The sequence below is a fragment of the Dermacentor albipictus genome, chromosome 4 (genome assembly GCF_038994185.2).
Source record: "Dermacentor albipictus isolate Rhodes 1998 colony chromosome 4, USDA_Dalb.pri_finalv2, whole genome shotgun sequence".
NCBI lineage: Eukaryota > Metazoa > Arthropoda > Arachnida > Ixodida > Ixodidae > Dermacentor > Dermacentor albipictus.
The window spans coordinates 39133339-39145743 of record NC_091824.1 but is presented as its reverse complement, the minus strand read 5'-3'; the positions used below and the strand labels follow the sequence as shown (position 1 = coordinate 39145743).

General features: G+C 44.3%; 1 protein-coding gene across 1 annotated transcript; it reads right to left on the bottom strand.

Annotated features, from left to right (window-relative positions):
• Nucleotides 1–6120: 6120 nt before the first annotated feature.
• LOC135911455 (kinetochore-associated protein 1-like) lies at nt 6121–12405 on the bottom strand. Its single transcript, XM_065443762.2, has one exon. The coding sequence runs from the start codon at nt 12304–12306 to the stop codon at nt 6214–6216; it is 6093 nt and encodes a 2030-aa protein (XP_065299834.2). The 5' UTR covers nt 12307–12405; the 3' UTR covers nt 6121–6213.

Here is a 12405-nt window from a genome sequence, read left to right as displayed (position 1 = left end):
GGTGTAAATTTGTCTGAGACTCTAGGCAAAAAAGAAAAAAAAACAATTGGCTGAAGGCTTGGCTTGGTTAAGCCTGGAAGATTGCGAAAGCAATATACCCTTGGCTGCGCCTTGGTTCGGCCGATGGTGTGGACATGGTTGCCCTTTGTTAAACTTTGTGTTGCTTGGTTTCTGCTATATCCTCGGTACACTTGCTTTCTTCTGTTGAAGTTGTACGTAGCGTTCCATACTATTCATAGATGCAGCATCGACACCATTTGAAGCATCCATCTGATAGTCTCTTCGGCATTAAGAGCGTCCATTAAACTTGTCTCCGAACTACTGGTTGTCTCCATAGTTTCGTTACCGTTAACACCACTCATTAAACTTGGCCCTGAACTTGTAGATGCACCCGCATCAAGCGATGTTGATCGGCGTGCTCGCCACGCTGCTGCATACGCACGTTGTTTAGCGCGCCGTTCTTCATGTTCTTCTGTTTCTTCAGCGCGGCGCCGTCGCTTGGCCGCAGCAGATCGTTCCAGCCTCGCCTTGTACACATCATCCGACATAGCGCAAGGCAGCGCGCCGACCACTGCGAGGAGCCGAGCTGTAGCCCCATTTATCGTTCTAGCGTGACGTCACACCAACGAGCGCCCTCTCTCGGTAGCGCCGCAGCAGCGGCGCGCAAGGCTTCACCTCCACCATCGATGCCGCGAGCTGGGGCCCCGTCTCTCGGTCTGGCGTGACGTCACACCAGCGAGCGCCCTCTCTCGGTAGCGCCGCAGCAGCGGCGCGCAAGGCTTCGCTTCCACCATCGATGCTGCGAACTGGGGCCCCGTCTCTCGGTCTGGCGTGACGTCACACGGTCACGTGACGCGCAGCTGTGTAAGGAGGCGCCACGACCACCGATGGGCCGAAAGTGCAAGCAGTATTGCATTCACAATGAAAAGAAAAACGCACGATGAATTCCCCTAACCAAATTTTCTGACCCCCTATTGTGAACTTTGATTTTCTACGTCTCCGTTTTTTGTTATTTCCCTGCTTTTCTTCCACCAATCTTCCAATCGCCTCTTATATACTAATCTCTATTGCAGACATGTTTACTTCCACCCTGCTCTCGCTGAACTCAAGGGTTTCAAGGAGTCCATTGGTGCCTAAATCGACCGCTGGGCATATATCTTCACTCACTAATAAAACATGCTCCATCGTTTCCCTAGCTTTACCGCTGCAAGCACATGTTTCTTCTTCCTTCTTATATCTCACTTTATAGGTGCGTGTTCTATGACTATTGCCGTTTCTAGGGCGCCTCGATGCCAGCGCCGCCATTGCGGCGCTGGCAGCGAGGCACCCTAGCTGTTTCTCCGACGTGATGCCACCTCGCGGCGACGAGAAAGAGTTGAGAAAAGCACACATTATTTCTGTATTTTAAGTATTTGCGCCTGAAAACCCATAAAAAACAAATGTATATTACATTAGTGGCATAGGATAGCATGTCTACGTTTTCTTATGTGCAGACAACCTTCTTGTCGGCTTTCCAAGCGTCCTGCTCTATACTCCGTGCTCCCTCACGGGTTACAGAATCAAGCGTCTTTCCTTTCTTTAGATCACTGTCATCATCATCATGCTCTCCTTTGACGTCTTCGAAGAAGAGTTTTGAGCATATGCGTGACTTTAGTGTATTTATAGGCTGCTCCCACTTGCATCTTAATGCAGCCCTTAACATCCCCCCCCCTTTATTTTTCTGTTTTTATTATATATTATGTCTAGAGTGTAGGAGTGACGGCATGTAATAAGCGCGTTATACTGGTGTCACAGGACCATTTTCGATCGCGGTGAGCTCCCACAGCTTATGCAAAGGAGCCAATCGCGACCAAGTAATATGGTCCCGATGAGACATGATCGCGATCGAAAGTGCACCGCCGCTTGACATTCGTATTAAATTAGCAATCCGTAGATGCTGTAGATCAACAAAAAAGATTTAGTAGGAAGTGACCATTCCGAGGGAGAAAACAAACAAGTTTATTGGTTATTTAATGCAGAAACATGCAGCTATAGAAAGGAAGGGTAACACAGCGCAAATGGCTTCACATCGGTTTCACCAAACATAGCCAATACCCCACTGTGGGTATGCGCCAAGACAACTCGGGTCAACAACTACAAATGTAACATCGGGCTGTCGAATGGAGTACTGGTAATTCAGCGATAAATGGTTCATGTTGAACTTTGAGACCCATGCAAGACAGAATTCATATAGCCAGGTGGAATCAAATTGGAACAGCAAATGTTTTACATTTAGTAGTTTCGTTTTGGCATTATTCATACAACCAAGTGATATGTAGCATAAAAAGGTGGAAGGTTGGGTGAGTTGGTGTTTTTCGCGAGGCAGGAATGGTTTTAGAAAAAAAGAAAAAGAGTACAGAGAAGCAGTGATCTTTCTCCTCTGTACTCATTTTTTTCGCTAAAACCATTCATGCGCTGCACAATTAAAACATTGCCAGGTGAAATGTTTGAAAATGTCAAAAATGTTTAGGTTGTAGACATTGGATAATAGAATAAAAGGAACATTTAAGTCCCATCTATAATGACACATTCATACAATGCATGTGTGCGGATGCTGGAAAATAAAGCCGCATTAAACATGATTTTGTACATGCCATCACCATGACCACACTTAATTCTGGCTTTCCTTGCACTTTACTTACATAACATGTTTAGTGAAAATAACATAGAATCACGGTTGTATCTCCGTGCTGTTGGCAAAGAGACTGAAACATTTCAGTCTCTTTTGTTCATTCTTTGTGACTGAGCTTTTAGGTTGTTTTATTTTTGTTGCAAGCAAGCATTCTGGTTGTAATTACGTCATGCAATTCAAAGGCCTGTTATGACGATGTTTTAAATGCAGTGTGGCAGAACCCAGTGACAGACCACAAAGTAGTAATACAATATCACTATGCAAACTGCAGCAAACTATAGCTGTCATCATAAAGTAGAAATGTCTTGCAGGCTTTGTCTATATATTCAGGCTTCGTATTGGTCCTTACTTGGGTGTTCAGTGACTAGAAAAGGTATCTGTATTCACATGGAGTGGCTTAATTATGTCTTAGGTCATTGAAAGGGCACCATTTTCTTGGCTTATTGACATGGAAAGTGGGAGCGGACACATACATCCTAAAATCTTTAAAGCCTTTGTTGGTGCTGTTTGCCATTCTGATTTCAAAATTGCTGGGCATAAAGTGTACAAGTCTCGTAGTTAGTTCCTGAAGGGTGGTGAAGGAACCTACCAATAACTCCTAGAACACACAGTGCCTGCAAAACAGGTTGCTAAAATTACAAGCAATAACAATCAACTGACAGCTGTGGACAGCCAGTCACAGCATGCAGTGAGGGGAATAGAGATAAAAGCTTCACTTGACGCTGCTGATCTACAATTTGTAAGCAGTGTCTGCATAAAATCTGCAAGATACAGATTCGGTTGTGTGGTTTATCAATGCTCAGAGAGAAATTCTACATTTGTCCCAAAAGCATGTTTGTGACTGACCTCCTAACTGCAGCCATTGTTAACATGTACCAGGGCTAGTCAAATCAGTCAGTGTGCAGCACTAGTCGATTTCCTGCATCCATAAGCTTGACCACTTTTTTGCATCATTGCTCAAGGGCCATGGTTCTGCCTTGCTGCATGTAGAGTGAATGGATACGCTTTGCATTTTATTGCAGCTTGATGCTGTGCATCACAGCAGCACAGCTTTTCATAACACAACTTGCCATGTGCCATGGAGTACATATCTGGCACAACAGCTCTCATGTTTGTGGCACACAGTGCACACAACAAAGCTTCGTATGCATAAAGTTGTGCCAAGACTCCCGCCTTATCAAATCTCAGATGAGCATATGTACTGCATATTCATGTATTCATTAACCCTGGCTCATATTTTGTACTACTTGAAATCGATAACGCAGCATGATGGGCATTGTTTCCGGCATTTTCACAAAGCCACTAGAGCAGTGTAGCAGGCCTTTCAAGAGTCCCCATACAAAAGCAGTAGTATGCAATGTGTTCACCTACTCCTGCTTTCATTTCATGAAGTCATGGACAGAGTGTAGTGTTGGTGAGTGCAAGTTTAATTTAAATCAGTTTCATATATAGTATGTCTATATATTGCAGAAATGTCGTGTAGAATATTCACTTAAAAAAGCAAATTTTAGCATACAACCTTCCACACATAACCGCTTTTAAGAGAGCTCCAAGTCGGTGTATGCCAATGGTTTACAGATTCCTGGGCAGAGTTCAAAACGGGTTTGCGGAAACCATTCTAGAGGTGCCGCACTGGCAAGCATCATCTGTTGTAAAAGCAAGCTAGATATCTGATAAAGTATTTGCGATGAAGAAAGCTTGTGCCACTATTTGAACTTTTTCTGACATCCACTCACAGGCAACATGTGGAACCAGACATGGAAATTTTATCTCTAATTCATGTTAATGCCTTTGTTTCCAGGGTGTGACCGTGATGGATTTGGTGAAACACTAGCGAGCTCTGGTACACGAAACATAAAATCCTACTGTTTGTTGCTCAAGTTACCTTCACAAAATGGTCCAGTTCATGACATAGCCATTTAAGGCTGCAGGTCTTGAATCCTGCGAGTGCCATGGCTATCTCCCTTCTTTTGTTATTGATGCAGGTCATTTAACAGCATACATTGCACTCGACGAACATCTTATCACTGCTAAATCTATGAATTTTCATTCACACAGCTGTTGCTGTAAACCCTCAGTAATACCTTTAGCCCTGATAACATAATATACAGGGTGATCATTTTTAAGTTTTACGGAATAATTAAGAATCGCCTGTGGCAGATGGCCCAATTCTTGTCGTTGAGTTGGATTATTCAAATATGCGGGCATTACTAGCATAAGAAATCTAAACACATATTCAACTGATTAACAAAAAACAGCGATAGAGCGAAAAAATTAACTTTTTAAATAATTACTTTACGGCACATATTCCAATTTATTAGTTGTAGCCAGGATGTTTACAAGGCACATCCACTTGAAATTAATTTCCAGGATGACACCAATTTGGAGTCATATTCAAAAGTGTGGGATGAAATACTTGAACGTTCCGGTTACTTTTGTGCTCCAATGCGTAAGAGTGCTTTGTTAAATAAGTGAACCGAGAGTGCCCTTTCATGGCGCATTTGATGGCACATATCTACAAACTGGTGTGATGGAAATTCATTCTAAGTGGATACACCTGACAAACTCACCAGCTACAATTTGTAAATTGCAATATGTGCTGTGAAGCAATTAAGTAAAAATATCATTAGTACATTTTTGTTAATTATTTGAATATGAATTTTCTATTTTTCGTGCAAGTAATGCTTACCTCTCTCAGCAATCCAGCTAAAGGGGTGGAATTACGCTATCTGCAACAGATGCGTTTTACAAACTTCATAAAACTTAATTGTCACCCTGTATATGTAGCGGTTGGCACATGTATTTGCTACTTGCATACACAAGTAAATAAGCATGACATACAACTGCAAATATGGAAAAATCTAACTTCTCTGCAGTGTTGCCAGATTGCCAGCAGGAAAGTCAGTAGCCAGAACTCTTAAAAATAAGACTTCCCCAAAATTCTGTATATCATAAAAACCATTTTGGTGTCATAAAAAGTATTGTTTAATTAAGAAGCACATACTGTTGGTTCCGATATAACAAAAAAACGTTAAATTACAACGACCTTGTTGAGATGTCAACGTAGGGCAAATGGTTGCATGCCGTCTATCACCGCACAGCCAGAAATGAATGACTGATGGCATGGCGATTTTGGTGTGCCACCTGCCCTCTTCATGAAATACAAGCAGGCGCTCTACAATTTCCTTGGAGATCAAAACTGCGGTAAGTTGCCGCGTCTCCTCACACTTCAAATATGGCAGACGGTTGTTCTCCTTGCACAGAAGCAACATGATGCTCACACCTCCAACCTTAGCAGAGCAGCTGCCGAAGGCTCGTTCTGGCGACCCTTAGTTACTACACCGAAGATTACCAAGATGTTACTTTAAACCACAGAAATCAGTAGATATTTCATTTTATCTTGGAATCAGTAGACCACTAAGAAAATTACTTACTGAAAAATCAGTAGGTATGGCAACAGTTTTTTATTAACCATGTTGTTAATAATAACAAAACGTTCATCACAGTCACAGTTCTGTTGAGGCACAGTTCCACCACAGTTATCATACCTTTGTTACAAAAAAGAAACTAAAGCATCTCCTGAAAAACTCTGTGTTTGGAAGTTTTAGAATGTTCACCTGATCTTTACAAGCTTTTAGCAACTTCAGTAACTTTGAAGAAAACTGCTTTAACAATTTTCTTGCACTATACTGAACACTTCCCGACTCTCTCACCAACATGTACACAAAGTAGAACATGATTCCCTCTTGATCACAGTAAACATCATCTTCGTGAAGCAAGGGTGGAAGACTTTGGACAGATGGGCAGCGAAGAAACAACTGCAGAAGTCCACTTGATGCACTAAACAGTGAGGCTGGTGCACTCTGAAGGACATACTGCCATGCACAAATGAATGCTGGTTTGGACCACAATAGCGGGTGGCCACCCAGTGCAGGCAAAACACGGCAAAGGACATCAGTTGCACCAGCACTAGTGGCAGCTGACAGAAATGCTTCCCAAGTTGGTGCAGCCTGCACATGATACTCGATGCAGAGGTTGCCCACCAACTCTAGTGCCACAGCGTTGTGGTTGTGTAATTGAAGGACTGCACTGACAATTTCAGAGGCACCATCTGCATCAAGGTCCAAAGACGGGAGTGGTACACCAAGCTGTTGTAACCTGGCTTTGTAAGCCAAAGCTCTCAATTCCTCCAGGCTGGATACACCGCTCTTCAGCGGCATATCGAGAAGAGTGGGATTTGAGATTCCCAAACCAGCTAGCATGCACATCATGGCGAGGACACGTGGTCTCAGCCCAATGAAGCCGTCACTCACTGATGCAATGCAAGAAAGCACTTCCTTCATCTGCTCTGGAATATGCTGCATCAGATGAACAATGGTGATGAAACCTGCAGATCTTCTTGCACTGCCCACATGACTTGCCTCCAAATAAGGTTCCAAGGTACTTTCATCGCCAGTGTATTCAGGGGCTTGGAACCCTAGCCACCGCTTTATAGATTTCTCAAGGAGACCAGAAAAGTCTACCGAGACAACACCATCAGTCGCAGCAATCTGGCTTATGCAGCTGTAAAGTTCTGAGGTATCAGAAAAAACAAGGTGCCACCTTGTATCCTCCAGCAATGCAGCTACAAGGTCTTCTGTTCTGCCACAGAGTGACAAGTACGAAGAAGAGTTCAAATTGTGCTGCTTGAGTAGTTGTTCATTTCGTTGCTTTATGTACTTCCTTCGAAATTTCATCTTTGCATCACTCACTTTAGATTTTGCCTCGCCAGATGCAAAAAATGCATTGGGCAATGTAGCACACTCCTTAGCTACACTCGTGGCTGTTGGGCCTTTTGGCAAGTTGTCTAGAAGTTTCAGCAGGCATGCAACAGCCTTTTCCTTCTTGTTCATCTGCACTATCAGTCTCTTGACACTTGAAATAAATGCTGCATCTAGTATGTTCCCATTGTGCTGTTGTGCACTCCACATCCGAATGGCATTCTCTACGGCAATGAACCGGATGTCGTCTTTGTTCAGCCTAAGCGTGTCTGCAACATTCAGCCATGCATCCGCAGTTTCAGGGTGCAACTCATTGTTAATAATGTGCCACAATGATGGCTTAAGCAAATGGCGAAATGGTAGTCTTGACTGCATCAGAGACGAAATCTCAGCCACTGGATATTCTTCACACCACATGTCCATTTCCTGTTCTGAAGGAGGGCTGTACCTTTCATAGGACTCAAGGAAGTGCAGTATATCAATTTCCCTCTGAACACTGCTGTCTGGTCCTTCTTCAATGGCTCTTATGTAGTTATAGCCAAATCGCAAAACTTCGTAGTCGTATGGGTTTACCTTGGTTAGACTCTTCATGAGTACCTTTTGCACCGACACCTTCGGCATTTTCTCAAGCACACGAGAAGCCTCTGCTAGTATTTGTGGCAGGCTCTGCCTTTTAATACAGGGGTCTTGTGATTGAGTACACAGAAGGAACTCAAGTCTTCGAGAAAGGGACACCTCCATGTTTATGTTAAAGGAACTGCAGTAACTCATGAGGTCATCAACATCAATCAACAAAGACTTCTCCATTTGCTCAAGAACAGACTGTAAGATAGTGGGGTTTTGGTTTGTCATTGCATCTGCAAAAGAAATGTCAGCTTTACCCAACTTCTGCCACCAGTAGGCACCTTTCACGACAGCTCGAAATACAGCTTTCTCGGCTGAGTCACTGCACAGTTCAAAGCCGACAGTAGCGACAGTTTTGAGCAACCTGAAGTTGCTGTTGCACTGACCAAGAAGATTTCTCAACTTTTCAAGTGCCTTTCGAGGTTTCAGGTTGCACAGCAAGCCCTTCAAGAAAGGCATGTCGGCATGCTTTCTAGCTGAAGCCTGGGTCATGATTGAAATTGTATTTTTCCTTATCTGGTGCTCAGCCACTTTTTGAAGTGCTTTGTGCACTGAGTGTTGCTGTGGGATGTCAAGAAACATCTGGAAAACTGTTGCAACCACAGACAGGCAAAGCTCATCTTGAGATCTCTGGCTAAGGTACTGGCAGGTTGCTTGCAAGTGGAGCTTCACTTCTTCAAGAAGTTCTGGGTGCTTCTTGTCTTGGAAGTTCCACACAGATTTTCCAAGAGCAGCTAAGTGCATCAGCATTTGCTTCTTGTCTAATGCATACCCATGCCTACTGTGCAGAAAATTCTGTTCCTTGGGCGAGCATACACATGCAGAAACAGTCGAAGAATGGTCAACACTGCCGAGTAGAACTGATGCTTGCATTAAAATGTCGGCCCAAAGAGCAAGATTTGTACACTTCTTGATATTGTTACCTGTGGATGCCAGTGCTATACGAGAAGCGATCTTGTGTACATTAGTAGCTATGTGCAACACATCTTCACACTGACAAAATATCAGGGGCAAGATAACAAGAACAGATTCTCGGATGTAGTGAAGCTCCAGCAGGCAAGTGCACAATGAGTCCACCATGTCATCTCGTTTAAGCTCAAGCACCAAAGTGAGCATTACTTCTATGGCAGACTGCAAATCAAGCTTCAAGACTCCAGCAAGGTAAAGTGCCTTTCTACAGATATTCTTACATGCATCTTGATCTTGGGCGGGTTCACTCAACAAGACTTTCTGGAAGCCTTGCTTTAAGACTTCATGCTTGTCACTTTCACAACAGAGCTCAGCCACAGAAACAGTGATGCCAAAGTCCCTTCTCAGCACCATCAATTGGCGCACCTGACAGTGCGGTGTATCATAACCAATGGCACTAGCACTCGAAGTCTGCTGCAAGACACTCAGTAAGTATTGCCAGCATTCCATCAGATCAGCAACTTTCACCTCCGAGTATGTATTGTGACGTTTCAGGAGGAGGTCTGCAAATGACAACAGTCTGGGAGCAACTTTAAGCAATAGCTCCTCTGGGACACTCTGCAAAACCTCAGCAAATCTATCAATGTCGGCTTTAACATAAGTCATTTGCAGGTAAAGCAAACAGACATCAAGTTCTGACATGTCGCCTAAGTTCTTGGCAACAGTGAGAGCATCCTGCAATGCTTCTTGCTTTTCAGAAAGCAAAATGCATTTTACCAGCGTACTAGTAGTGCTGAGTGCCATTGAACGAAACAAGTTGACATCATAGCTCAACAGAATCATTTTAGCCTGCATTCGATCCCTCTCATAGTCAATCTCTCTGGCAGCTGAGCCTCTCAGCGAGGAACCATGATCTGCAAGCCCTTGAATGCTTTCACTCCACGGCACATGTGCATGGCTGAGGATCTTCTTCACAGCCACAAGCCAACGATGAGGGTGGTCAATAAGTGCTGCTAAGGCAACCATCTTGTCTTCCAGAAGCTCATCACGCATCAAACTGACACCTTTGTAGCAAAGCACTTTGTCAACATATGACTGCAGCACATTTGAAATGTCCAACCCATTGGTTTCAACAAATTGTATTAGAAATCCTTGTACGAGTGGTGCAACTTCCTGCTTTGTAATGGCTTCATCGAGGATTGCAAATGCCACTTCCTGCTTGTCAGTGTTTTGCAGCTCTTGCAGGGTGAGACAGCACTTGTATTTGCTCCGCAGAACTTCAAGGTTCTGGAGATCCAAGGAGAGATGGTACAGCTTGCACAGTGCACTTGTCTTGTCCCTTATTCTTTTCGGCACACCATACACAATCATCCAAGTTTTCAATGGAAGACAGTCTGCAATTGTACTGGTTAATTGGAAATGATCCAAGACGACCTTCACAAGTCCCAGGGCTCCCGAAGGCCAGAGTGATTTATTGCAGAATTCCATCAGCAGAACTCTATCTACAATCCACTGGCAGATGTATTCAAGGCTCTCAGGCAACGAATCAACTATTAGAGGCAGAAAGCTGCCTTTAAGCCACTGTAAAAGGGATGAGAGCTCCACGGTTATTGGAATGGCATCTAAAAGATGCTCTACGACATCACAGCTCAAGTCTTGCGAGAACTCGTCCTGATGACGCTCCCAAATGAAAAATCCTGCAGGCATGTGATCATCTCTGAAAAGGACACAAATCTCCTCGATGAGGTCAGCTTGTGAAAATGCAAACCAGTCACTTTTAAAGTCACTATCACACAAAAATCTGAATGTGGTAGCTCTGTTCAGTAGTAACATAATCTGAGCAGATACACTATCACGTTCTTCAATGTCACAACCTTCTGCAGACGATACATGTCCTTGCAAGAAAAGGAACAGCTTAGATGCAACAGCAGGTGAGGCGAAAGGTGTCTCAATGCAGCACCTAGCTACCTGTAGGACATCTGGAAGCACCTTCACCAAGTTAAAAGCTTCATAGACCAGCTTAAGTTCATCCTCTTCATCCATCGATGCATCTGTCAGCCTAGTACTTAGGCTCTTGAGAATGTACAGAAGGTGGTGCCAGCGAACTTCTTCAACAGAGAGGTTGAACAGCTTTGCAAATTCTTCAGCCTCTGAAAACTTGTTTTTGTTGATCAATTTCATCAAATGATTTTCTGGGAGTGCCTCGCTGATTGCCCGAACTCTGAGTCCAGTTAAAGCTTCTTCATTATCACTAAAGCCTTCAACTATCCAGAAATTTTCTAAAGAGTCGCAAAATGCCATCATGTGGCAAGTCTCGTTAACTTCCAATGCATACTGCATGGAAAAGTCGGGGAACCTGTAGATCTCCAGTCTTCTGGTTGAAGTTTCAGAAATAGCTGTGAGCACCGCTATTCTGCATTCTTGTTCAGGCCCACGCTCGGTTTTTGCGGCGGCTTCTTCGCAGAAAACAAAGTCCGTAACGGTTTTTTCCGACCAAATGTCCTTGATAAGGAAAGTCTTCAAGCAGATGGTGACGAGACGGCAGCCTTCAGTGAGAGTAAGCAGAGTGCAGAGGCTGTCTACTACAACCATTTTACGAACCCGTTCCCCAGCGATGTCATTAAGGATGCCATAAGCCGAACTGTTGGAGTCCATGGGAATGCAGCAAACAGCTCCTTGTCCACCAGTGACCAGCAAATCGTCACCCAACACACAGGCGCTAGCCATTGACACCAAAGAAAGCATACAGTCATTTCGACTCGCGTGTTGATTAACGTCGACTATGCGGACTTGCAGCGGCGACAAGTCTGGCTGGTCCGCCGATGCGAGCTGCGCGATCACGGCGTCGCTGACTGTGGCTGTTATGACATGGTGTCCCGTTAGCACGCACACGGTGTAGCTGTCACTGTTCTTCTTCACGTCCACGGAACGGAAGAGCGCAGTGGTATCATCATTTTCTGAGCTAGGAACAGGTACCTTGACGATGGACTGGGCAGACTCGACGGTGAATATGTGAAGGTTGGCACTTCTTTCCGCAACAATGAGAAGTCCATCCAGTACGTCGCTGCACAAAGCAACGGCATCGACGGCAGCATTGAAACGCGTAGAGAAGAGGAAGCTACCATGCTTGAATACTTTGACAACATCGTCTATCGCAACCGCAAGATGTTTCTGCGAAACAACGCCCCTCACAGTTGGGTTCACTGCCACGCCAGGAGTGTCCGCACAAATTGTAAACTGTGTACGGACTTCGTATAGTTGAGATCCAGCTTTCTCTTCATTGCGATGACCAAAGAATGTGGTTTCACCGTCAAAATTAGCGCACACGTTAGACCACATCATTTTCCAATTTCATATTTCATCGCACCTGCTCAAGGCTCGTTGCGTTGTACCATGCAACGCTCGTTGCGTTCGTCTCTTCAACAATTTGGCGCGACAGCG

Coding starts and splice junctions, on each gene's coding strand:
- LOC135911455 (XM_065443762.2), bottom strand. CDS start 12,306: ATGATGTGGTCTAACGTGTGCGCTAATTTTGACGGTGAAACCACATTC.